The following is a 23,604-nucleotide window of genomic DNA, read 5'->3' as shown; positions in this document are numbered from 1 at the left end:
GCAGCCCAGCGCCGCGTGATCGCCAGATCCTCCCGAGACCCCTCGGCACGTCGGCCACACCTACTTCTTGCCCCGCCCGGTGGGGACCGGCGGGGACCGCCGTGGCCTTGCGGGTGAGTGGGCGAACGGCGCTAGCCGCGTTGCCCGCACCCCGCCCAACCTTCACCTTGCCAGAATTGGCTCACCGACACAGGACTGGGGCTTCGGAGAAGATTTGTTTTTTTAAACATTTTTCCAGCAGACCACATCCCCGCCCCCCGCTCGCGGTCCCCCGCCCCCCGCACATATACCCTGCACACACACGCGCGCGCACACACACACACACACACACACACAGCGCACACAGGCACACACGCTCCCTCCCTCCGGCGCTCTACCCCTCGCTCGCCCGCCCGCCCGCCCGCCGCGCACGCAGCGGGCCCCGGCTCCCCGCGCCCAGCGCCCCGCGCCCTGCAGCCGCCGAGCGAAACCGGGCTGGGCTAGGAGCTGCTCATGGAGAAAGTGCCTGGCGAGATGGAGATTGAGCGCAGGGAGCGCAACGAGGAGCTGTCCGAGGCGGAAAGGAAGGCGGTACAGGCTACGTGGGCCCGGCTGTATGCCAACTGCGAGGACGTGGGGGTGGCCATCCTGGTGAGGTAGGTGTCGCCCCGGCCCGGCCGGGCCCTGGGCAGGGAGGGCGGCAGTGGCGCCGGCAGAGGCAGGCTCGACCGGTCCGAGCTCCAGCGCCACCTCCCCAGCTGCGATGGGGGCCAGTGGGGGGCGGGCAGCGTGCAGCGCCCTGGGATGATCAAAACCGGGCTGAGCTGTTCCTGCAATTAGGAACCAGACGCAGGAGGGCACTTCAGTCCCCTTCCTCTCCCTGGCCTCAGCACTCCTGGCTCCACCGGTTTTCCTCCCCAGGGACCCCAGCCACCCAGACAACTATATGCACACACAAATGCCAGCCTCTCAAAGGGACAGCAGGGAAACTGAGGCTTAGCCAAGAGGGTTTCAGAGAGGAGAAGACCTCTCTCTGCAGCTCAGCCCCTCGGAGGAACCGAACCCAGAGCTGGAGAGTAGAGGTCAGAAGGAGTCCAAGACTGAGCTTCAGTTTTCTCAGCTGCTTGCTTCCTGCCCCAAGGGGAAGGACCAGCAGAGAGCTAAAGTGAGGCTCAGGTGAGTGGGAAGTCACCAGTCCCCTAGAGTGCAGCCCCTGCTGAGTTTGGTACTTAAAAAGAGAAGCTGCAGGAGACAGGGCCCCGCCCTGGAATCCCACAGCTAGGGAGGACATGGAGTGTCTGTGGGCTCAGGGTTCATTCATTCAGGCACCATGCCCCTGAGGGACCCCTCTACTCCCAGAGTGGCGCTACATTCTCACACCCATACAGGGGTGCACACACACCATTCCTTTAGAGTTGATGTCCCCAAGCTCCACAAGCTGAACACTGACCATAGCTACAGATCTAGACTCTATCCGCACATGCTGGTCCCTGGGGTGCAGGCAGAGAGGCCCAGACCACTCTTCTCAGCCTCCTGTCCTTGGCAGAAGAAAAGTTGTCAAATCTAGGACAGAGTACACAGCCTTGTTACATGAAGCTGGGGCCAGACCTCACTCTGGAAGGAGAGCGCTAATGCATGTCTCTCCCAGTCCTGGCCCTGTCTCGGGCTCCTCTTCTCCCTCCTCTCTCTCCCTTCTGCCTCCCTCAAGCGGGGGACCTACCAACCTTCATATTGTATACCCTGATTCCAACTTGGAAACAGATTTTGGAGGAAAAGAGCAAGAAACACTTCGGGGAAGTTGGAGATTCCTGAGGAAGGGGCTATTCCTCAGCTCCCAAGCCCAGGAGCCCAGCTGTGGTGGTGAGAAGTAAAGAGGAGGTTTGGGATCCTGAAGCCTCAGACACTCTGAGAGGAGCCACAGATTGGCATGTGCCAGCACCCACACAGCACACAGTGGGGAGCCGAGTCGCAGATGCGCCAGACTGTATCTCAGGAGGGCTGCTCTCCGCCATGTGTTGGCACACATAGCCCTCCGGGCCGCCAATGCATCTGGATGCTCACATGGGTCACCCAGAGGAAACTAGGCAGGGCCCACAGGACTATGGAGGTTTTCTGTTCCAGGCCCTGCCATTGACCAGTGAGGGACTCCCCAGGAATGGGGAGCAAGCGGAGAAAGGAACTGGGCCCAGAGGGCTCATGTTCTGGGTCATGTGAGCCCTTAGCATGGTGATTATTTCTCTCTGTACCCCCCTCTGGGTGCCCATTCCTCACACTCAGGGGACTGGCCCAGCTGGGGGAGGTATTTATCAATATGTTCAGAGCCCAGACAGATGCCCAGACTGATTGGAGAAGGCCTGAGGTGGCTGTGAGTTTTGGCTTCCTGGTGCCAGGGCCACACTCTGAGCCCACCCTGTGCTGTTGAATGGAGATGGGCCTGGACAGCCAGCCATTTTCTGCCAGCTCCAAGTCCCATCAGCCTTCCTCTCCTTGTCTTCCTCCTGTTGCTGTTACCCCAGGGTCTGGCCAGTGGGGAGGAGCAGAAAGAGAGCAAGGACAAGTCCCATTCGCTTCTCAGGTTCCTGGAGCCCCTGCTCAGATCCTGCCCGTGACCATCTTCACACACACAACACGTAAATCCACAGGAGTGGCTTCAGTGAGAGCCCTGGACGCTGACCCTCTGCTCTGGCCAGCACTCTTACCTCCTCCCCTGCTGCCCATGGCCCATCTGCCCCTTGAGAAGGTGGCTGGAGGGTTGGTGATGGAGGAAGAGCTGACTTGGGGCCTGAGGCAGACACACTTCCACTCCCTGCAAGGGGAAGGGACCAGAGGGAACACCCACCGTCCCTCCTGGTTGTAACGCTGACACCTTCCCCCTCACACTCCAAGGAGCCTATTTCAGGCTCTGGAAGCCCAGATGCCTCTGTAGCTGAGAAACTCCCCAAGGCTGGTTGTGAGGCTTCTCCCTGGCAGCGCAGGCCAATCTGGGAGGGTCAGAAGGAAACACGGGGTCTGGAGAGTGAAGCTGGGAATCAGGAGCAGAGTTGGCATCCCCGGACTCTCCTGGCCCAGAGCCCTGCTTCTGGGGGACTGTTGTTCCTCAAAACCACAACACAGCCCCATGTTAGACAGGAGATTCTTCTGGTCCCAGGCCAAGAGCCCCCCATCCAGCAGTGTCCCCAGGCACTCTGCAGAAGCCAGAAAAATCTAGCTCCTTCCTGGTCCCACCACCCACCTTATTGGGCAGCCTTGGGCATCGATCCCTAGCCCATCAGACAGGGATAAAAATAGTGCCAACCTCAGGAGGGAACTGCAAGAATTTGAGCCCATATAGAAAGTGCTCAATGAATGTTCCCTGTTATTTTTTTTTTTTAAAGAGAGAGTGAGAGAGAGAATTTTTTAATATTTATTTTTTAGTTCTTGGCGGACACAACATCTTTGTTGGTATGTGGTGCTGAGGATCGAACCCGGGCCGCTCGCATGCAAGGCGAGCGCGCTACCGCTTGAGCCACATCCCCAGCCCTCCCTGTTATTTTTCTCAGCAGCAAAATGGATAAAACACCTGCTTAGTTGTGGCTGTTAAATACAATATGATAGGTGAAAGAACACCAGGCAATACAAACATCATTATTTTTATTGCAGTTGTAGAAGTCCCACAGTCTGAGATGCTCACTGAAGTCCAGACTGGCTTTCCACTTTGTCCCTCATTATAGTACTTCTCCAGAAAAATCCAGTGTATTTGCAGACCCATCACCTCATTTGCCTTACCCGTGTTATCTTCAAAGAAGCAAGCGGGAGGATGGCCCACAACTTCTGCAGAGTAGGAAGTCCTGAAGTGCTCTCCCAAGGTCACGCTCAGCTTCAAGAGAGGCCCTCCGGGCTCCACATGGACTGTGCCCTGGTCACTGTCTGAACCTCCCCCACCAAAAGCAGATGCTTGCCCTGCCTCTGATCCAGCTCTCACATTGAGACTTGACCCCTAGCCAGACAGCAAATTGGCAAATTATTAGCTCTCCCTGATCATGAAGGGGGACATACCAAGGGGACAAACACCTGAAAAAACATTGTCCCACTCTCTGAGGATTCGTTAAGCCATGCACGTTCTGCCCAGGTCCCAGCATGTGTGTCTCATGACGCCCAGCCCCTGTTGGGAGAGGAAGTACCAATGTCATTGTCGCGCTGCATGTTGCAGGGCCCTGGCCCTGGGTGTGTGAGATCCAGCTTCTGCCTGACTGTGACAGTGGCAAGGAAGGTCATTTGAGTGGCACTAATGGCTGTGAGAGAAAGTGGTAGCTGTGGCCAGCCTGGGAGCTCAGGGAGAGGCAGGTCAGATGTGGGCTGAGTTGAGGAGGCGATGCACTCTGTGGAAAGCAGGAATTTCTTACCCTTGTAAGTACAGCTGTTGGACTGGACAGAGATGGCTCAAGGGGAGGGGAGAAGGTGGATATTTGGAGATGTGGCAGTGGACAGTTTGTAAGAAGCCTCCGTGTCCAGTTAAGGAGTTTTGACTTTGTCTGGGAGGTAGATGGGAGCCGTTGGAAGTTTCTGATCATGCGAGTGACTTAGTGAAAGCACTATGGGCACTGTGTTGGGGCAAGTAGACAATTGTAAACAAACCGGAGAGGATCACCTGGGATCTGCTCCAAGAAGTTTAGGGGCTTGTTGGGAAGGTAAGATTTACAGATTCATTTCAATAAATAAGTTCAGAACCATACCAGGTGGGTAAAATCAATTGCCGTTTTTAATTAAATCAGTTAATCAATACTGCAGGCTGAGGAGGGAGGCAGGTAACAAGAAGGGAAGAGGCTGAGTTGGGAGGAGGTCGGAGGCTCCCAGTTTCTTCTCTTCACTGCTCAGTGGCCTTGGACCTTACTTGGTTCCTAAAGAACTCTACCTTTACCATAACGAAGGCCGGTATTTACTGAGCCCCTGTGTGCCCGTCAGTCACTGTGGAGAGGACAAGCCATTACTCATTTCATCCTTAAGGCAACCCGTGAGACAGAACAATAATGCCCATTTTAGGGATGGGAATCTGAGTCTCAGGAAAGATGAACAACAATCTGGGTACAGAGGCTAGAGCCTGGGGTCCCAGGTACTTGGGAGGTTGAGATGGGAGGATCACTTGAATACAGGAATCGGAGGCCAGCCTGGAGGGCTCCCAGGGCAGCAGAGGTGACCACTGGGCAGCCCAGCCTCGTCCCTGGGTATTAGGGTGAGACCCCATCTGAGAAAAAAAAAAAAAGTTGTATAACTAACCTGGATTCCAGAACCCAAGGGCCAGAGCAGGCCTTGAGGAGGGTGGGGTCAGAAAGCAGTGGGGGAGCCAGGAAGGTGGGGGCTGGGAGAGGAAGCTGCCTGCCAGAGGGAGCCCCCGCTCTGCTGCTGCAGGGACCACTGCTCCAGCCCCCACCTCCGTGGTTCCCCCCTTCCCCTCCCTCCTCCCTCCCCTTGCTTCAGCACCACTTCCTCCCACCTGCCAGGTTCTTCGTGAACTTTCCCTCCGCCAAGCAGTACTTCAGCCAGTTCAAACACATGGAGGAGCCCCTGGAAATGGAGCGGAGCCCCCAGCTGCGGAAGCACGCCTGCAGGGTCATGGGGGCCCTCAACACTGTGGTGGAGAACCTGCACGACCCCGACAAGGTGTCCTCTGTGCTGGCCCTCGTGGGCAAAGCCCATGCCCTGAAGCACAAAGTGGAGCCAGTGTACTTCAAGGTACGCCCTGGACGGTGCTGCCCCCAGCAACCTGCTCTGCTCCAGAGCTCTCAGGCCCATGCACCATGGCCACCTGCAGCCCGCAGGCTCTGGGAGAGCTCCCAGGGCAGCAGAGGTGACCACTGGGCAGCCCAGCCTCGTCCCTTGTGACCTGGAGAGCAGAGTCTAGCAGCAGGATGGGCCACAGGGAAGTCCTGGTCTTGAGAGTGACCAGCTTCTACAGCGAGCAGGCCCTGGGGTTAGGAACGATCCCCGATCCCCGTGGCCAACTTGGGACAGGAGGGTCGTGCGGGAGGCAAGGCATCAGATGTTCACTCCCCCTTCCTCCCTTTGCCCCCAGATCCTCTCTGGGGTCATTCTGGAGGTCATCGCTGAGGAGTTTGCCAATGACTTCCCACCTGAGACGCAGAGAGCCTGGGCCAAGCTGCGTGGCCTCATCTACAGCCACGTGACCGCTGCCTACAAGGAAGTGGGCTGGGTACAGCAGGTCCCCAACGCCACCACGTGAGGAGGGGGTGAGGGTGGGCTGGGCAGCCTCCCTGCTGTGTCCTCTCCAGTTTTCTAGATCTTCCATCTCTCCTGTGGCCTGGGGCTGACCCTGGGGCAGGAACCCTTTGGGCAGGCCAGCTCATTTAAGAGCAGGCACAGTAGAAAAGGGTCACAAGACAGGGCCCCTCTGACCGTGGGTTGGCTCCTACCCAGCACCTACCCTGCCCAGAGGCGTGAGCCTAGTAAACTTTCCTTGGGCAGAGCCGTCCTCTTCCCTAGAGCAAGGAAGCCCTTGGAGCACCCAAGGCCCAGAGACAGAAAGTCCCCAGTGAGGTTTGGCTTCTCAGGCTCAGAGGCAGCCCCGCCAGCTCTGGCCACTTCCTCCCTGGGTACCAGTCACATGCTTTTTCATCCAACACTGACCAAGGCTCCCATCCACCCTCTGCCTCAACAGGGGTCAGAGCCAGGAGGATCACGAGGACGGGTGTGCACACACACATGCCTGGGGCCCATGTGGGACCTACATGGGTGTCGCCTGCACGCTACCCGGGGATGTTTACGTCCAGGCTGACCCTGAGGCTAGCTCCCAGTCCTGGGCTCTAGGAGAGTGGCCGGCCCCATGTGACGGCTGGGAACACTCTGGCCTCCCTGGGCCTCTGAGGGGCGGCTGACTCTGGGAGCTGAATGGAAGGGCGGACACAGGGCTCCAGTAGGAAGGAGAAAGAGGAGCGGAGGCGGGAATGGGAAGCAGGGGTCAGCCAGCGGCTCAGGACACGCGTTGTAGAGAAACATTCCCAGCAGTTTCCCATGGAAAAGCCAGCGTCCCCTCCCCAACTCTGTGCGGCCCCCAAGCCTGCCGGACCTCTTGCTCACAGTCCTCCTGGCCCAGCTCCACAAGGGATGTCCCCTGAGGGCAGTGGGGGAGGCCAGGCCTGCTGCCCTTCCTGCCGCTGACCAACAGCTTGTGTGGCTCCCCTCCCCCGTGTCGGCAGCACCCCAGGAGAAGGGAACTCTCAGGAACTGTCGGCTTCTCCAGGCCAACTCCAGATGTGCACAGCTGGGCCCCGGCCTGCCCAGACCCCAGGCAGCAGGAGACTTCTACCTGCCAGAGCAGGGCATGAGCAGAGCTGGGGAGCTGGGGTTCCCCCCTTCCCCTCCCTCCCCACCCAATGTAACCCTGAGGAGCCAGGGAGGAGCCAGTGGGAAGGCAGTCACCGAGGGGCTCACCCTTCTCCCTCCCACTTGTGTCCCCAGGCAGGCTCTGCCGCCCAGGATGAGTTTGTTTACAGCCAGGAGACAAGACTTCCTGCTTTTCCAGAAAAGCGCTTTTTTACAGGGGCCTGGAGGGACCGCAGAGCTGGCAGTTGAGCCCCAGTGAATCAAAAACACAGGGCCTGCGCCCTACTTCCCCTGCCCATTTGGGCCCCAGGGACTCAGATCTCGCCAAACCCCAAACATTAAGAAACTATCGCAGTTGCCTCATCTGCCTGTCTCTGCTCCCTGTGGACTGAATGGAGATGGGCTGTACTTGGGACTGGCCAGGGCCCAGCCGCCTCCCACCTGGGATGAGGAACCCACAGTCAGATTCCCCTCATCTGTCACATCACAGGATTTTTCCCGCATCCCTTTACAGCCTCCACCCCTGCCCCAGTCTCCTGGGTGCATGGGTGTGGGCCCCCAAGAAGACATGTCATCCTGGTCCCCAGCCTGCAGGCCCAACCTACTGCCAGGTCCTGCTGGGGTAGAGTTAGAGCTGACTTCTAGAAGGCCCCTGTCCAACTTCTCTTATCAGGGCAGCAGTGGTGGGCCAGACGCCACTGTTTATTGAACTGTCTCTGCTTCAGGGTGTGTGTGCCTCTGTGTGGGCGGAGGGGCGGTGGGGGGTGTGGCAGTCGGAGACCGCAGGGACTGCAGTACAGGGAACAGGGCTGGCTGGCTGGGGAGGTCCAAGGCAGGCCAGACAGAGGGCACCCTGTCGCAGAATGAGCAGAGGAAGGGCTCATGGGTGGTGCTTTGCAGTTTACAAAACACTGTTTTACACTGTCAATGTCACCCAATTCCCATACAGGCAGGCAAGGCAGGCATTCACATTTTAGGGGAAAAGATCTGGGTTGCTCTTGGGGCACCCGACATGCCCAAGGTCACCCAGCAGGATAGGATCATGGCAGAAGGGGAACTAAGACTCGGGTCTGAAGATGGCCTTCAACTGCACTGTGCCAGGTCTGTCAGCAGGAAGTACCATGCCTTGCCACCTCCAGCCACCCCCAGGTTCCCTGTCTCCCTCCCTGACCCTGATAACCTATTACCTCCGTCTCCTATCTCATCCACAGCCCACCCACCACGCTGCCCTCTTCGGGGCCGTAGGACCCCTCCCAGCTCCCCCCTCCCTGGCAGCACCTTGAGCAGAAGGCCGAGTTCTGAAGACGCTCCTTGACCCTCCATTTCTGGGTGCCAAGGAAGCTGGAGGAACCCCCGACTGTCTTCCCGAAGGAGGCCTCCACCGTGGCCGCAGTCCCCCGAGCTGCCGGGAGGCAGCGCTGGCTGCCTGGATGCTGACTCCAGCCCAGCGGCAGGCGGGGACCCCTCCGCCTTGCAGATCGGGGCCCACTCTTCTTAGCTTTTCTACTCACTGTTAAAGAGGGACCTAGCTGAGTGGCTGGCGGGAAGCAGGGACAGGTTTGAGTCACTCGAGAATGAAGCAGCCCTGTTTGGTTCTGCCGACCAGCATGCGGGTCTCCACCTCACCATCTAGAGTACTGCGCACACACGTCTACCGTATACACAGATATATTCTCTCTACAGTCTCTATATAAATATATATACATATAGACACACCTACATATCTATCATGTTACCTGCGGGCCCAGTCCTGCCCACCGGTGGGTGGGACCAGAAGGATCCTGGTGGCACAGGCCTCTGGGCAGACAGCAGTGTGCCCTGGCCCTGGTATCCCACAGCAGATCAGAGAATGGGGCCTGGATGGGTAGGGCTGGGGGGGCCCAGCTTGGTGGCAAAGCCCAGCCCACTCTGACCAGCTCCCCACATTCTTGCTTCCCACTTCCAGGCAAAAAGGACCTGGCTCCCTCCCTCTCCTCCACAGAGGGTCAGTTCACTGATGTGCCCTGGAACTGGCTGGGGCAAGGGCAGACCCAGGGGCCCAGACAGGATGACAGCTAGGGGTGGGGCCTCAGTGAAGAGACCTGGCGTGCCAGCCCCACCTGCCGGCCGCTGAGCCAGCCTTGGGAATCCAGGCTGCTGGGCAGCAGGACAGGCACCTCAGGCTCACCCCTCAGGCTCTGAGGGCTGAGGGCCCTGCCCCGCTCCTGGCTGCCAGTCGGTCCACCCCCCCTCTGTGTCAGCCTCGCTGGGGCCCCCCACGTGTGTCCCTTAGTCTCGTGTATCATCCTGAAGGATGGTCTGCTGCCGTGGCTACTGTGCCTGTGTCCCCCCTCGTGCGGTCATCCTGTAACTGCCTGTCCTCCTTTTGTAGTTTCTGATGTTTGTTACCAGACCCAGCTGTGGCATTAAACAGACCTGCTCTTCCTGAATCCGCATTTGCTCATCTGCTCCGCCTCCTGCCTGCCGCTGTCTCCCCTCCCTAGTTCTAGGTCCAGGAGCGGGGGCACCCTGACCTGTGCCTCAGCCTCGGCTGCCTGTGTGACCCTCTCTAAGTTGGGCCTTAAGACTGCTGTGGGCCCCTCGCCTGTTTCACCAGGAACATGGGTTGGGGGGACTAGAAACTGGGCTTTGTGGGAACCAGGAGGGTGTCTGTCCTGATCAAAAAGTCAGGGGCTTTTAAGATTTTGTTCTGGAAATCTCCTCCTGGCAAGGGTGGGATGACCGAGGGGAAGTCATGGGAGAGATGTCCAGCAGCAGGGCCCTGTTAGTCTGAGGCTCCAGGGATAGAGGCAAGGATTGACCCTGACCTTCTAGGCCAAACCCAGCTCCACACAGAGAGCTGAGTGCAGGGCTGGATTAGCCCTGGGTGTCTGAGAAAGGAAGCCTGCTGGGATCAGCCCGAACCCCCTTTCCTGAGCTCTCAGCTCCAGACCCTTCCCAAGCCCTGCTGCACCAGGCCTGCCCAGCCCCCACTCCCCAAAGGAGGCAACAGCCAGCAGCATCAACTCCCCCAGGAGGGAGGAGGAGGTCACCACACTGGGGGGGGGGGGCAGGGGAAGCAGGAAACAGCCTCTGCCCCTTGGGAGGGCTTGGGGCTGTCTGGGAGGACTCAGCTGACACACAGGAAAAATCTTGTCTCCCAGACCATGAACTTGAATACAGGCTGCACCTTCATCTCTTGGGCCTGGCACAGTGGAGTACTCCACGGAAATCCAAAGAATAAATAAATATCACTCTTAGAAAGCAAGACGAGTACATGGGCCAAGAGTGAGCTATGTGAGCTGAAAGAGGGTGCAGGGTGGCCGGAGGAGGCCAGGCCAGGCCAGGCCTTTCCAGAAGGCAGCAAGCAAGATGAGGCATGGCTCCAGGTTCAGACCCAGTCTCTTAGTGCTGTGTGATGGGAGAAAATCCCTCAACCTTTCTGAGCTACAGTCACCTCTAATCTAAAAGAGGAGGGAACAAGTAGCCTGCCTTGTGAAGCAGGGACCAGGAGGAAAAGGATGTACACGATGCTTCACACAGGCTAAAGGGACAAGGGATTTGTCCTGGACACTGATGTCCACCCCACCGGAACCCTAGAACCAAGGGAGGTGGGCAGCTGGACTGGGCCCTGACAGGAATCCTGAAAGAGCAGGGGCAGAGACAAAAGGGAGGAAGGAGGTGGATGGACCAGGGCGACACCAAGAGGCTAAGGGCCCAGAAGAGAGGTAGAAGCAGCCCTGGAGACCTTCCAACTCCCCGGCCTCGTGGCCACTGGGGTGCTCACCCAAGCCAGAGCCGAGCCTTTGGTGGCCATGCAACCCCAGGGGAGGAGGCATTTGAAATGGGAGTGGGGTGACCCTCCCCATTTCACCTCACTTCACTTCAGTTGGCTTGAGAAAAGTGAAGAGGCTTCTAAAGCTGTTGAAACTGGGATCATCCTGGAATGTGGCCCTAGAGAAAGAATATCCCTCTCTCTACCCGCCAAGAGGTCCCTGGCTCTCTCCCCAGACCAGGGATAGGTGTCCAAGGGCTGCAGTTTAGGCGCCTGGGCAGTGCCTGGGGTGTCATTCCGCGCTCTACCCTCAGAGCTGCAGCCAAAGAGCTGAGCAACTGTATCAGCTCCCCCTAGTGGGCTGCCCCATGGGGCGTCAGAAATGGGGGTGCAAGGAGGCTGCAGAGGCCCCAGCGGCACAATTCCATGGTGACCCCTTCTGGCCAGAGAGGGAACTTCACCTAGGAAGGGATTTGCAACCTTCCCAATCTGGGAGTCCCACTTTGTTCACCTCAAAGGAGCCACAGCCCTCTAGGAGCCTGGGACAAAAGGAAAAGTGCCCAGCCTACACACGTGGGTGGGAACATACTTCCACAGTTTGAACCAAGTGGAAAAAGTTAACACTCGAATTTTGGGGTTTTTTTTTTGGACCAGGGGCTGAACCCAGGGGTGCTTAGCTGTTGCGCCTCATCCCCAGCCACATCCCCAGCCCTATTTATTTTTTATTTTGAGACAGGGTCTCATTAAGTTGCTTAGGGCCTCACTAAGTTGCTGAGGCTGGCTTTGAACTTGCAATCCTCCTTCCTCAGCCTCCTGAGCCACTGGAATGACAGGTGTAAGGAGGTGCATACCTGAAATCCCAGCTACTCAAGAGTCCGAGGCAGGGGGACTGAGCTCAGGAGCGCAGGACCAGCCTGGGCAGCACAGAGACTCCACCTCAAAACAACAATAAAAGCCTATCTTTGTTTAAAATTTTGAGTTTTTCTTCCTCATTGATGTTTTTGTTCTAATATCGATTTTTAAAAATAGCGTAAGCAGATATTGTTTTTCTGGATTACCATCCCCCTTAAATGTTGGGTCCCATTTCCTGGCCCGTCTCAGTGCGTTGTTTGAGGGAGCCTGGCTGAAGAGCTCCCCTCTTTTACCTCAAGCAGGCCTCCCCTCTACCCACAGGTACTCACTAGACCCCTTTGGTAAGAGAATTTATTTCAGCAAGGTAAGACGCCCGGCTTTGGCACTTCCTTAGGGCCAGAGACACTGAGTCGGGAGTTTCGGCAGCCGGAAGAGAGGTCTCCCCAGGCTCTCAAAGTGAGGAAGCCTGTCCTTAAGGACAGTCGTGGAAAAAGGGAATCAGATTTCTGGGGATTGGGGAAAAACCACATGATCCAACCTTTCTGGAAAGAGGAAACCGAACAGCTGCCCAGGAAAATGAACAGGACGGGGAGAGTGGAGCTCTGGGCCTGGGCTGCCCGCCACGTAGCCTGAGGTCTCTGGGTCTCCACTCCCCTCAGGTGGGCTCCTGGACTTCCCTTTCCTCTCACCATTGAGAAACCAGCTGTCAGTCTCCACAGCAGAAAGGTGCTGTTCCAGACGACCTTTCTTGTCATCTGTGGGTGGACCAAATCCAGCTCCAGCCATGTGCTGCACAACCTGGCTACTGCTACGGTCCCAGCACCAAGGGCTCACCTGGCAAAGGACAGAGACACCATCCCAGACGGCTTCCTGTTGGTGTCTTTTCTTTTTCTTTTTTCGTATTGGGGATTGAACTCAGGGTCACTCGGTCACTGAGCCACATCCCCAGCCTTATTTTTTATTTTATTTTTTTTTTTTGAGAGAGAGAGAGAATTTTTAATATTTATTTTTTAGTTCTTGGCGGACACAACATCTTTGTTGGTATGTGGTGCTGAGGATCGAACCCGGGCCGCACACATGCCAGGCGAGCGCTCTACCGCTTGAGCCACACCCCCAGCCCCTTATTTTGCATTTTGTTTAGAGACAGGGTCTCACAGAGTTGTTTAGCGCCTCACTTTTGCTGAGGCTGGCTTTGAACTTGCAATTCTCTTGTCTCAGCCTCCCGAGACGCTGGGATTATAGGCATGCACCACTGCACCCAGCTTCCTGTTGGCTTTAACTCCTGGGTCACAGGTGTTTTCTGTCCCCTGGCCCACAGCATCTAGCCCTCAGGCCCCATGGCCCCCTCCCATGCCTGTGACCGTCTGCCCTTCCCGGCGTGGCCCTGGCTATTTCAGGCTTCACCCAGGTGTATCCTCCTTACCTTCTGCCACACAGCTGCCAGCTGCATCTGACGCTGTTCCTGTTCAAGAGTCTCCAGTGGCTCTCACACCGTCCCAGCACCTCAGCCATTGAAGCCCCACAGCCTGGCACCAGCCTGCTTCCCTGGCCTGAGCTGGCAGAGCCAACTCGGCCACTCTCCTTCACACGTTGGACTTCATCCAGCTGTGGGTCCTTCTCACTCACCTCCCCCAGCAGGAAAACCATCAGGACGGGGAGAGTGGAGATCTGGGCCTCAGCTGCCCCCACATGACCTGAAGTCTCTCCACCCATGGCCGTGGCGCCTGTCCTTGCCAGAACCTTCCCTGACCACCCTCCTGGCAGGGCCCCTCCTTTGGTGCTGTGAGTACCTCCCTCCCTGTGAGCACTGCAGTGTCCCTGCCTGTGTGGCCTCTGCCCCTTGGGGAGGTCTGAGAGGAGGTCAGTCGGGTGTGATCCACTGTGGATGGGACTTGGGGGGGGGGGCAGGACAGCTGAGGATGGCTCCAGGTTTGGGGATGTGTTACACAGAGTCACCCTGGTCTGAGGGGGGCACCCTGTGGGCGGGAGTTCTGCCCCGTGCACAGGAAACATGGGGCGTCCGGGAGGCAGAGGGCCACTCCAGCTGGATGCATGGCGGAGTCGTCAGGGCTGGGATTCAAATCTGGGATCGATGAGGTCACCGAGGAGAGAGTGTGGGAAGAGAAGAGGGCCTGGCCCTGAGGTCGGGTACAGGGAGGGACAGTGAGGAGGAGGAGGGGGCAGGAAGCTGGCCCTGGCCAGTTGGTGATGCTGCTGAGGGATCCAGAGCCTCAGGACAGATGGCAGGGCAGTGCCTGGGGACCTGATGAGGACCAGGGCAGCTGGAAGGCAGGGAAGGCCTCCTGGGAGGGGGTGGAGGCGGGGGCCAGGCGGGGACAGAAGTGCAGGAGCTCACAGTCAGGAGAGAGGCTCCAGCCTGCATGGGCTGACCCCTGACGACAGAGGGAGAGACAGAGGCAATGGTGAGTGGGGGGCCTCAGGGGGACCGTCAAGACAGAACAGGCGGCGTCTTCATTCATCTGGAAAGCTGGAGGCTGGTGGCTGATGAACCGTAAAACTCCTTTCTCACGGTTTGGGAGAGGGGAAGTCTAGGCTCAGTGTCTGGAGGGCCTGCTTCCTCGCTCATAGATGGCCCCTTCCCACTGTGTCCTCAAGGAGTGGAAGGGGAGGGGAGGGGTCTCTCTGGCGTCTTTTATAAGGACACCGATCCCATTCCCAGGGGCCCCATCTCCTGACACCAGGACCTTGGGGGTTAGATGCGGCATGTGGACTTGGGTGGGATGAGCATTCAGCCATAGCAGGACGTGCCTGGGAAGGGGGAGTTGGGCTCTGTCCAGGCTGGAGGGCCCACGGGAGGCCTGGCTAATGCTCCTCAGTGACGTGTGCGTCCAGCTCACTTCCTGAGCCACTGCAGATGCGGGCTGGCCAGGGAATTTGAGGAGGAAACAAATTCACTATGGAAAGCAGCAGACCATCTAGGTCACTGCTGATGGCCACCAAGAGGCGTGCCACGAATTGGAGGCAGGAACCGCCAATACTGGGACACTTTCCTCCTGGGCAGCAGCGAGTTTCTGAGGGTCAGGGACACCCTGAAGAGCTGAGCCTCACAAGTTGGGGGAATGAATGGGTCGCGTGGCTGGGACGAGGGCTCCCAACCCAAGCACAGAGAGCCCGTGTGAGTCACCACCTCCTGGTCTGTCTTATGGTGCTGGGACGGAACCCAGGGCCTCAGACACGCCAGACAAGCGACTCTGTCCTGAGCTACCCTACTCTGAGGGAAAATAGACCCAAATCCCAACCAGGGACTGGAGGAACCCATCCACCCAGCTCTGCCGCCCCCTTTCCTCCCAGGGAAGAGGAGCAGAGTGGTGGGTGGAGGGGAGATGCTCTCCAGGGTGTGTGTGTGTGTGTGTGTGTGTGTGTGGAGGGTCCTTGACCTTGTTCAAGTCCAGAGACAGGACATTCATTGTTCATTGTTAAAAGGAAAAATTGGGCTGGGGACATAGCTCAGTTGGTAGAGTGTTTTCCTCGCATAGGCCCTGGGTTCAACCCCTAGCACCACAAAAAAAAAAAAAAAAAAAAAGAATCTGGGAGTGTTCTTCTGTGGCGGAGCCTGGTGGAGCCCCAGCTGTCCCTGTGAAGTTACAATCTAGTTATATGCAACAACTAACTTTTTTTCTTTTCTTTTTTCTACCCAAGTGCAGTGGTGTGCACCTGTAATCCCAGCTACTCAGAAGGCTGGGGGAGGATTGCAAGTTCAAGACCAGCCTGGGCCACTGAGTTATTTATTTCAAAATAAAAAAGGGCTGGAGGTGGAGCTCTTGCTGAGTATCCATGAGGGCCTGGGTTTCAGCACCCCAAACGTGCTTGTCTTTCCACTTCCTTTTCTACACAATGTATGTGCGCGCGCGCACACACACACACACACACACACACACACACCATCTCTCTCTCTTTTAAATGGACCATTTTTCAAGCATAGGTTTTATCTTCAAATCCGCGTGGGAGAGCTTTCCTTGTCAGAGGGTGCAGGTTGGACACATTTTCTAACCCTAACCCTAACCCTGCTGTGTCGCCTAGGCTGGGCCTGACCCTGGGCTCAAGAACACTCCTGCTCAGCCCCCTGAGTAGCTGGGACTTCAGGTACCTGGCTCATCACATTCTTCAATACCTGGTAGTTGGGTACTCTGCCCGATGCACATGAGTGTTTTTATTTAAACTGTCCCTGTCCATAGACATTTACATTCCCGATGTTTCCCTCTTAAGAACGTGGCAGTGGGGCTGGGGCTGGGGCTCAGCGGTAGGTAGACCACTCACCTAGCACGCATGAGGCTCTGGGTTCGATTCTCAGATAAATGTCCATTGAAAACTAGAAACCAGGGCTGGGGATGTGGCTCAAGTGGTAGCGCGCTCGCCTGGCATGCATGCGGCCCGGGTTCGATCCTCAGCACCACATACCAACAAAGATGTTGTGTCTGCCGAAAACTAAAAAATAAATATTAAAAATTCTCTCTCTCTTTTAAAAAATAAATAAATAAATAAATAAATAAATAAATAAATAAATAATAAAAATAAATAAAAAATAGGGCTGGGGATGTGGCTCGAGTGTGGTTGAGTGTCCCTGAATTCAATCCCTGGTAACAACAACAACAACAACAACAACAATAACAAAGCATACAGTGTAAAAATATGACATTATAGGTTTTTAAAACAATTAAGGAGCCAGGCTCAATGGCATATGCATATGATCCCAGCAGCTTGGGAGGCTGAGGAAGGAGGATTCCAAGTTCAAAGCCAGCCTCAGCAACTTAGTGAGGCCCTGTCATAAAATAAAATACAAAAAGGGCTAGCATGTGGCTCAATCGTTGGTACCAAAAACAAACAACAATTAAGGGACTTTTTAGTGCCATTTTGGATTTAAAAAATACATTCGAAGCACTTACGATCTCCATGGTTTCCCTTCTGTTAACATCTTGCAGGAGGTCACTTATCTGTCACCATTTGTGACATGAGATTCATGGCTCATCATTAACCTCAGACTCAGCTTGTGTTAGAGTTCGTTGTCTATCGTCGCTGTCTCTGGCTTGGCTTTGTTTTGCTGTGGTGCCAGGAATGGAGCCCAGGGGTGCTCTACCAATGAGCCACATCCACAGCCCTTTTTATTTTATTTTTATCCTGAGATGGGGCCTTCCTACATTGCTGAGGCTGGCCTCAAATTTGTGATCCTCTTGCCTCTGCCTCCCGATTAGCTGGGATTACAAGTATGTGCCACCACACTTGGCTCCTTCTTTGGGTTTTTTTTTTTTTTTCCTCTATGGGTTTAGATAAATGCTGAGTATCATGTATCTGTTGTGACAGGACTATATACAGTTGTTTCACAGTCCCCAAAATGCCCAACATTCCATCTATTCATCCGTCCCCCTTCTCCCCTCCCCAGACCCTGGCAAACATGATTGTTTTTTTTACTGTCTGCGTAATCTTGCCTTTTCCAGAATGTCCCATAGTTGGAATCATAAGGAATTTAGCCTTTTCAGACTGTCTTTTTCCACTAGTAATATTTATTTAAATTTTCTCCATGTCTTTTGATGCCTTGAAAACTCCTTTCTCTTTATTGCTAAAAAATATTTCATTGTCCAGATAAACCACATTCTCCTATTAAAGGCTTATCACAATTTTTAATAATTTTAATGTATCTTTTAAAAGATGCAATTATTTTTCTATAGGGTTCAAGTAACATGTTCACAGTTAATTCAAATAAATAGCATCCCTTGGTGTCACCTCGCATCCCTTTTAACATTTGTGAAAATGTGTTGCTGGGATCTCACGGCTGGGTCCACTTGCTTGTTTAGGCTGGGTCTTTTTGGTCTTATTCCTCTATCCCTGGGATCTCCTGTAAACTGGAGGCTAGAACTCAAGTCTGAGTCCATTCAAACAGCATTGGCCAGAAGTCAGCAAAAGGGAAGCCATGTGCCTCCTACTACCACCCAGCAGGGGACACAAAGGACCTCGTGTTCCACCATGAGAAATACTATGGTTGACCCCTGGAACAGGCTGATGACAGCCTGATCCTCCCACACAGACCCAGAAAGGCATCTTTGTGGCTTTGCTTTGTCGTCAAATAAACGTCGACTTCCCGATCCATGTGATGATCTGGATGCATATGACACTCGTTGCCTGACTCTGTGATGCAAATGACAGTTTTCTATGCTCACTACTCCTCCTACAGGTACAGATTGGTGCTGCAGGCAGATGATAAGGTGACCCCACTGATTCCCACCTCCTGGAATCCAGGCCTGTATCACTTAGCTAAGAGTACTGCCACCGTGTAATGTCATGTGTAGCTAAAAAAAAAAAAAAAAAGAGTACTACCACCAAATGCCACAAACCCCGTGACTTAAGCCACAGAAATTCCTGGTCTCAGTCTGGAGGCCATGGGTCTCAGATCAAGGTGTCCATGGGCTGTGTTCCCTCTGAAGACGCAGGGGAGGGCTCTGTCTGGTTGTTCCTCGGCTGTGGCAGCAGAACCCCCACCTTCACTTGGTGGCCTTCCTGTGGGCCTCTGTCTCTGCCTCCAGATTTTCCCAAGGACATCAGTCATTGGATCAGGGGCCACCCTACTCCAGGATGACTTCTCCTTAACTGATGACATCTGCAAAAACCCTATTCCCAAACAAAACCTCACTTGCTGTTCAGGGGTTAGGACTTCAGACTATGAATTTGGGGAACACAACTCAACCCACACACCAACCTAGTGATTTTTCTTTTAGTGAGTTAAGTTGACAAAATGTAACATGAGCCATCTTAAACAAATAATCCAGGGATGTGTGGCAGACTCACAGTGGTGCACAACACTGGGACACTGAGAGTCTAATCCAGGGCCTCATGCATGCTCGGCGAGGGCACTACCACTGCACACTACGTCCCCAGCCTGATAAGTTAACATTTCATTTGAAAATAAATGATATTTATAAATGATATTAGGTAGAAAGTAGAAAACCCCATAAGTCAAACGGGACCACAGAAGAAAGGAAAAGCGATTACAAATGTAAGGACTCATGTGTATAATCAGCAAAATTACTCAGTTTGTATTTAGTAGCTTGTACATTGCAATTACAGGTGTGTGCCACCAAACCTTATCAGCCAGGTTTGGTGGCACACACCTGTAATCCCAGCAGCTCAGGAGTCTGAGGTGATGGATTGCAAGTTTCAGGTCAACCTTGGCAACTTAATGAGATCCTCAGCAACTTCGAGAAACATTATTTCAAAATAAAAAATGAAAAGATCTGGGGATGTGGCTCAGTGGTTCAGCGCCCCTGGGTTCAATCCCTAGTACTGCAAAACACACACACACACACACACACACACACACACACACACACACACACATGCACATACTCACGGAACAATGAAACACTACACAAAACCAACTCAACTGGTTTTATTTCACCTTATTTATTTATTTATTCTTTTTTGGTACTGCAGATGGAACCCAGGGGCCCCGTGCGTGGTAGGTAAACATTCCACCCCTGAACTATATCTCCAGCCCTTTTTCAAATTTAATTTAATTTTTTTTTTTTTTTTTTTTTTTTGGTACTGGGGATTGAACCCGGAGGTACATTGCAACTGAATTACAACTCCAGTCCTTTGAAAAAAAAATTCTTTTTTGAGACAGGGTCTTGCTGAATTGCTCAGGGTCTCGCTAAGTTGCACAGGCTGGCCTTGGACTTAGGATCCTCCTGCCTCAGCCTCCTGGTAGCTGGAATCACAGGTGCATCCTGCTGGACGGGTTTCACCTGTTGATTCTACAACATTCTAGAGAAGCAGTGGCTTCCTGAACCCACCCACTTTGGACGCGGCTGGAATCCTACTGGAGTCCCACGTGACGTGGGTCTACCAGACTACTGCGCTCCTGGGCCACCTCGAAGGCTTTCTGAGGACGGGTGACCAGGAGTGTGGGGGACATTATGGCATGTATCTCCTTTGTTCACAGTGTCCTGCTGGATGACATTCACAAAACACGAGTTCAAAGAGGAAACTAAACTCAAGACAGAGAATGGAACCAGCACAGAGCCCTTCTGAGCACAGGCCTTGGCCACTGCCCAGGTGACACACCCACAAAGCAGGGCCTGTCTCTGGAAAAGAGCTGGTGGGAAACTGAATTCTGCCATCATGTCTGTGAGCCTAGAAGTGGACTGTCCCCAGCTGAGCCTTGAGATGATCGCAGGCTCAGGCAACACTTCTATCACAGCCCATGAGAGACCCTGAGCCACAGGACCCCCAGAGATAGTCATCAATTCTCAAAGGATGACATCGATTTAATAAACGCCTAATATGTACAATCACTACGTGTCAATTAGAAATAAAAAACAAATGAGAACGACATTGAAAATGTGAATAAAATTAAAATCCAGCTTTAAAAATGCCTCAGTGGGGGGCTGGGGATGTGGCCTGGCATGCTTGCGGCCCGGGTTCGATCCTCAGCACCACATACCAACAAAGATGTGGTGTCCGCCAATAACTAAAAAATAAAATATTAAAAATTCTCTCTCTCTATCTCTCTCTATCTCTCTCGCTCTCTCTTTAAAAAAAAAAAAGCCTCAGTGGTCCCAGTGGCTCCAGGGGCTGAGGTAGAAGGATCAAGAGTTCAAAGCCAGCCTCAGCAACAGCGAGGCGCTAAGCAACTCAGTGAGACCCTGTGCCTAAATACAAAATTGGGCTGGGGATGTGGTATGATGATTGAGTGCCCCTGAGTTTAATCCCTAGCACCAAAAATAAAAAAATAAAAATAAAAAATAAATAAAGGCCTCAGGGGGTCCCAAGAATTCCTTTGGAGTTCTCGAGTTTGAGTTTCTCAGGAATGCTTACATGAATTGTCATCCGTTCAAGGTATCTCAGCCACCTACCATCAATTTTCTTTTTGATGTGCAAATTGTTACAAGTTGGCCAGTGGAGCTCCTTCCAGCAAATTCCTGTGTCCTTGTGGCCTGACCCCATTAACCTTTGAAAGCTTCCTTGCTTTTTGCTACAAGCTTGCTGTCCCAAGCTCCCCTTGTGTGCCCTACCCCAGGCCTGGAGTGCCAGTTCCTGCGGGGACATCTGCTCTTTCCACGCAGAGATTTAGATTTGGATGCAAGGGGTCATCACAGTTCTAACTGGCATTTCTCTCATGACTAGGGAGGCTGGACATTTTCTCATATGTTCATTGACTTTTTTATCCTTTCTAGAAATTTCTACTAGATTACTTTGTAATTTTTTCTTCAGCCCCCCCCCCTCCCCAAATAGCTGGGATTAAAGGCATGCACCAGTGCATTCTGCTTACTTTGTAATTTTTAAATGGTGGAGCCTATTTTTAATTACAAATTACTTTGTAATTTTTAAATGGTGGAGCCTATTTTTAATTTCTGGATTGGCCCTTGATCAGTTACTACTCTCTCACCCTTGATTAGCAGTTCTTTTTGTTTGCTTGTTTTAAACTGGGTTTTGAACCCAAGGGTACTCACCACAGAGATACAGCCTCCTCGGCTGCCCTGTTTGTTTGTTTATTTATTTATAGGGAGGATTCTGTTAGGCTGGGCTCAAATTTATAATCCGCCTGCCTCAGCCTTCTGAGTTACTGGGATTACAGTCTGTGCCCATGCCCAGCTTGCTTGGCTTTTAACTTGCTTTACCATGCCTTTTGTGGCATAGAAGTTTGAAGTTTTCACATTGTCAAATCTATCGATTTTCATTTATTTTATTTTTGTACCAGGAATTGAGCCCAGGGGTGCTTACCCACTGAGCATAACCCCAGGCTCCCACCACCGTTTTTTTTTTTTTTTTTTTTTTTTTTTTTTTGGTGCTGGGTATTGAACCCATGGCCTTGTGCATGGATTCAAAGCACTCTACCAACTGAGCTATATCACCAGCCCCCCAGCCCTTTTAAAATTTTATTTAGAGACAGGGTCTCGCTGAGTTGCTTAGGGCCTTGCTCAGTTGCTGAGGCTAGTCTCAAACTTGTGATCCTCCTACTTCAGCCTCCCAAGCCGCTGGGATTACAGGCACGCTCCACCATGCCTGATACATCTGTCAATCTTTTGCTTTGTGGTTTCCGGATGGCATGTCCTTCTGGGAAGGCCTGGCCACTCCAAGGTAAGGCAACTTGCCTGATATCACGTGCTAGTTGGTGGAGAGCTGGGTATACCTGAGCATTTGAGTGCCCTTTCCCCCAGGCCACACTGCCCTCCTGGGTGACGGCTGCCTTCAAGTTGGGGGCAGGGAGGGAGAGGGAGCTCTGATCTGGGGTCTGAAGGTGAGTGCCACTGGGATGCAGGCTCTGGAATAGTGTCCAAGGTGCATCCCCAAAGGCTGTCGGAATGGCCAGCCTTGGCTGAAAGTAGGGGACCTATGGAGGGTTGATAAGGGGCGGAGCAGCCCAGTTGAGAGCAGGCTGCTGAGAAGGTGTGAAGACAGACTTCAAGGCTGCCTTACGGGAGGGGACGGCACCAGGACCAGGGGATGAAAAGTTTCCCAGGGCCCTTGGAACTGACCATGTCAGCCTCCTCCCCTGCTCCCGGGACCCTGGGCACCCTGCTTTTCCCTTGGGTGGCAGACAGCTCTCAGGGTGCCCAGGGTCTTGAAGTACACGAAGCACTATGTCCTGAAAGGCAGGCAGGTGGCTAAGAGAGGATATGTAGGGCTTGGCCTTTACTGATCACCAAGAAGCCTCCTTCAGGGAAAGCTTGGGCCCTACGACCTTAGCTTTGAGACCAGATTGTCCTGTTTTCTGGTGAGAAAGCCGGGAGGTTCGCTAACAGGTGGGGTTCCTCCGTGTAGTACCCGTATTGCCACTAGATGGCGACGCTGCACCATCAATGTATAAATCCTGGCTGCTGGTTCTCGGACGTTCCTCAGCTCTCTGGGGCCGGATTTCTCGGTGACTTTGCCTCCCTGAGGAGGCCCGTGAGGGCGAGGGCAAGACCTTGTCTCAAAATTAAAAATGAAAAGGGTTGGAGACATAGCTCAGTGATAGAGCAGTCCTGGGTTCAATCCCCAGTACTGCACCCAAACAAAGATTTTACAAGGTGAAATAGTATCTGCGAATGCACTTTTCAGAGGGCCCCAGGAGTATAAGATATTGGGCTGCAATTTCCTACTCCCCAGGCTTATGCTTGGGAGGAAGCAAGAACCCTTATCCAGATCACAGCCTTACTTCCCACCATCCTCTAGTGCATCCTGCAGAGCAGGAAACCAGGGAACAAGGATTTACCTTGCTGTGTCTTCCTTCTCCTTCCTCCTCATCCCACCCTGTCAAGGTCTCCCACACCCTCAGGTCCATTAAAACATGAAAAGTTTAGACTGCTTTTTTCTTTCTTTCTTTCCTTCTTTCTTTCTTTCTTTCTTTTTTTTTTTTTTTTTTTTTTTGTACCAGGAATTGAACCCAGGGTCACTCAGTGCCCTATTTTGTATTTTATTTAGAGACAGGGTCTCACTGAGTTGCTTAATGCCTCGCTGTTGCTGAGGCTGGCTTTGAACTTGCAATCCTCCTGCCTCAGCCTCCCGAGCCACTGAGATCATAGGCATGTGCCAGTGTGCCTGGCCCTGCTTTTCTTGAAGTTATAAAATATAAGCTATGGAATGAAAATCAAGTTTCTCCTCTTTATATTCTTTCCCCCCACTACACAAATATATGCCCAGAAAATGTTTGTGAATCTACCCACATATACATGTATGTTTGATTTAAATGTACATAAATGGCACTATAC

The 23,604-nt window shown here is 53.6% G+C and overlaps 1 protein-coding gene across 1 annotated transcript; it reads left to right on the top strand.

Moving 5' to 3' along the window:
• The first annotated feature begins 402 nt into the window (after nucleotides 1–402).
• Cygb (cytoglobin) lies at nucleotides 403–9,725 on the top strand. The gene is made up of 4 exons (XM_026404867.2): nucleotides 403–635; nucleotides 5,457–5,688; nucleotides 6,029–6,192; nucleotides 8,508–9,725. The coding sequence occupies exons 1-4, from the start codon at nucleotides 493–495 to the stop codon at nucleotides 8,539–8,541; spliced, it is 573 nt and encodes a 190-aa protein (XP_026260652.2). The 5' UTR covers nucleotides 403–492; the 3' UTR covers nucleotides 8,542–9,725.
• The last annotated feature ends 13,879 nt before the right edge of the window (nucleotides 9,726–23,604 follow it).

The sequence above is a fragment of the Urocitellus parryii genome, chromosome 7, assembly GCF_045843805.1.
Source record: "Urocitellus parryii isolate mUroPar1 chromosome 7, mUroPar1.hap1, whole genome shotgun sequence".
Lineage (NCBI taxonomy): Eukaryota > Metazoa > Chordata > Mammalia > Rodentia > Sciuridae > Urocitellus > Urocitellus parryii.
The sequence above is the reverse complement of the archived record's forward strand: the minus strand, read 5'-3'. Positions and strand labels throughout refer to the sequence as shown.